The sequence below is a fragment of the Penaeus monodon genome, chromosome 35 (assembly GCF_015228065.2).
Source record: "Penaeus monodon isolate SGIC_2016 chromosome 35, NSTDA_Pmon_1, whole genome shotgun sequence".
Classification (NCBI taxonomy): domain Eukaryota; kingdom Metazoa; phylum Arthropoda; class Malacostraca; order Decapoda; family Penaeidae; genus Penaeus; species Penaeus monodon.
Genome location: NC_051420.1, coordinates 8,130,815 through 8,133,407, shown reverse-complemented (window position 1 = coordinate 8,133,407; position 2,593 = coordinate 8,130,815). Strand labels below are relative to the sequence as shown.

General features: G+C 42.8%; 1 protein-coding gene across 1 annotated transcript in view; it reads right to left on the bottom strand.

The window, feature by feature from the left end:
- Nucleotides 1–810: 810 nt before the first annotated feature.
- The window catches only part of LOC119595216 (coiled-coil domain-containing protein 6-like), a 23,293-nt gene continuing 21,510 nt past the window's right edge, over nucleotides 811–2,593 (bottom strand). Inside the window, 3 exon segments of the mRNA XM_037944383.1 lie at nucleotides 811–834; nucleotides 1,310–1,407; nucleotides 1,595–1,713. Coding sequence (XP_037800311.1) covers nucleotides 811–834; nucleotides 1,310–1,407; nucleotides 1,595–1,713 — 241 coding nt within the window.

Genomic DNA, 2,593 nt, shown 5'->3' with positions numbered 1-2,593 from the left:
TTTCTGGAGGGGATATGGGTGGGAAGGTTTGGGAAACAAAGGATTTTTTTTATGAGGAGGTGAAGAGGAGATAGGCATTTGGGGGGTTGTGGATGTAGGTGTGGGATGGGATGTAGTAGAAGATGGGGTGGTATGTCTGCACTGTCTGGTGTGACAGGCAAGGCAAGGAGTAGGAAACCACTGTAATTGACACATATAATTTATTGTAAAAAGGGAGGAGGTAGGAAATGATGATTGTGCAGGTGGCAGGTTGGAGGATATTGGGAGTGAGGAGGGGGCGAGTTTATGACCTGGGTAGATGATTCGGGTTGGTTCAAGTTGACAGTAAATGTTGAGGAGGGGGGCGTAGTAGCAGTGGTCAGAGCCGTGATCATAGGAGAGTCAGAGGTCGTAAACCAGAGGAGTTAGATTCAGAGAGGCTAACTGATATAGGAGCAAGCCTCAGTGCCTTTAATAAATCTTCATTGCTGGCCATGATAATACTGAAATATGTGGGGAAGATGAAAGGTCTTCACCTCAAGAGTCCCTATCTGAGGTAAGGGCTGAACAATTAACCAAAGGAATACCATGCCCATGGTTCCCAGAGGCTGTCCATAACTGTCACAGTGTCAGCCTTTCATCCCTTCATCACAGCTCTCACACTTTAGGAATTAAACAAAGGGAAAGGTTGGGGAAGATAAGAGAAGGAAAGGGGAAGATGGTTAATGGTTAGAAGAAATAAATGTGCTAGACATCAAAGGTCATATAGCACTATGGTAAAGTATTGTGGCAAAAAGGGTGAAAATGAGTTAACAATCAGGATAAGATGTGTTAGGTGTTGAAGGTTGTAGAACGCTGTAGGATAGAATATTAGTGAAAAGGGTACAGAGAGGGAGAAAATGGAATACAACAGGATTTGTAAATGGATGTGGTAAAAGGTATAGGACGATCATATCAAATAGAGAGTATGTGTCTGAGGAAGGGAGAGTAACATTGTATGGGAAAACTGCAGAAGAGCTATTATGAAACAGTCAAAGGGTAACACAGTAAGAAACGATAGTTGTGGAAGTAAGAAGAATCTGAGAATGAAATGAGGGAACAGGAGAAGATAAAGAACTATCCAGAAGAATGTCAGGAGGGTAGGGATCTACAGGACATTATTTTGACTTAAGGGAGTCAGGTGAGCATCTAAGTGGAGGTGGTAAGGATAATGGGGAAGGAAGAGGGAATACTGATGCACATGACAGAGAAGATGTTTTTTTTTTTTTTTTTGGTGAGTGGGAGGAAGAGGAATAGAGGGAACTTGAGGAGGATGCATATCAACAAATACTTTGAATGTAGATCGAATAAAGGGATTAGAAGGTGGATGAGGGAGTGGCTCATTGTCTTGAGTCATGTTGATAAACTTTTGAATGTCTTCAAGAGTTTCTGGAGGGGAGTTGGGTGGAGAGGTCTGAGAAACAAAGGTTTTCTTATGTGGTCGAGAAGAATGAATAGATGTCCAAGGACCAGAGGGAGAGGTGGGTGTAGGAAAAGGTGTGGTAGAAGATGGAGTGGAACTTTAAGATTGCCTGGTGTGACAGGTAGAGTGAGAAAGAGGGGGAAGGTTAGGCACCAGGGAAGTGGTAGAGACTGGAGTATCTGAATTTAGACTGGATAAGGAATTTGACTAGGGGAGAGAGGTAGTAGAGATTGGTTGATTCGGGGTAAAGGGAAGAGATATTGGGAGCGATGCTGATGGTTAATGGTTAATGGTTAAATAAAAGTGCTAGTCATCTATGGTCATGTATCACTATAGGAAGGTACAGTAAAGGGCAGTGAAAGGCAGATGAGTTAGTAGTTAGTTGCTATATGTCAACTATCTAGATTAATATTGAAAAGGTTAAAGATGAATAGAGGGGTTGATGAGTAAATGGGTTAATGCAGGGTTATGAAAGGGGATTAGATCAAGTGAAGGATATGTATGCATCTGAGGAAGAACAGATTGTCAAAGCAGAAAGTGAGATTCTGTAAAGACATCTGATGGGTTGGGAGGTCAGTGAAGGAAGGATAGGTGGGGGAAAGCAGACGTATGGGCTGCATCAAAGCATGGACAGGACAAAAGATAATTGTGCATGGGATAGTGGTTTGGAAGGGAGGCAAGACATAAGGTGTTTTCCGATGGATAAGTATAGATAAAGGGAGTGTGAAGATGGGACAAAATGGTAGTTGGGGGTTGGTATAGGAGGATGTGTAAGAAAAGACTCTTGGAGGCAGATAATGGATAGGTAATATGAAGAAAGGATATGACGAAGGTCAGATCTATGAGAACGGAAACCACGAATATTCCAATGTAGGAGAGCTATACTTTAGTTGATCTATGAGTGATAACGGTTACAGTGTGTGTTGGAGAATTTGAAGGGGAAGGAGCTAGGGGGTGAGATAAGGAAGGAGAGGGGGAAAGTGATGTTGTATCAATAGGGGTATCAGGAGGGGGAAGGGTAGAGCGAGTGACATTACTGGAGTAGGTAGTAAGAGAAAAACCTCGTCAAGGTGCTTCCTGTCTGTCAGTCCAAGTCTGAATCTGAGAGTTGCCACCTCAGACTCAAATTGTAGTGGCAGCCCCAATACATTA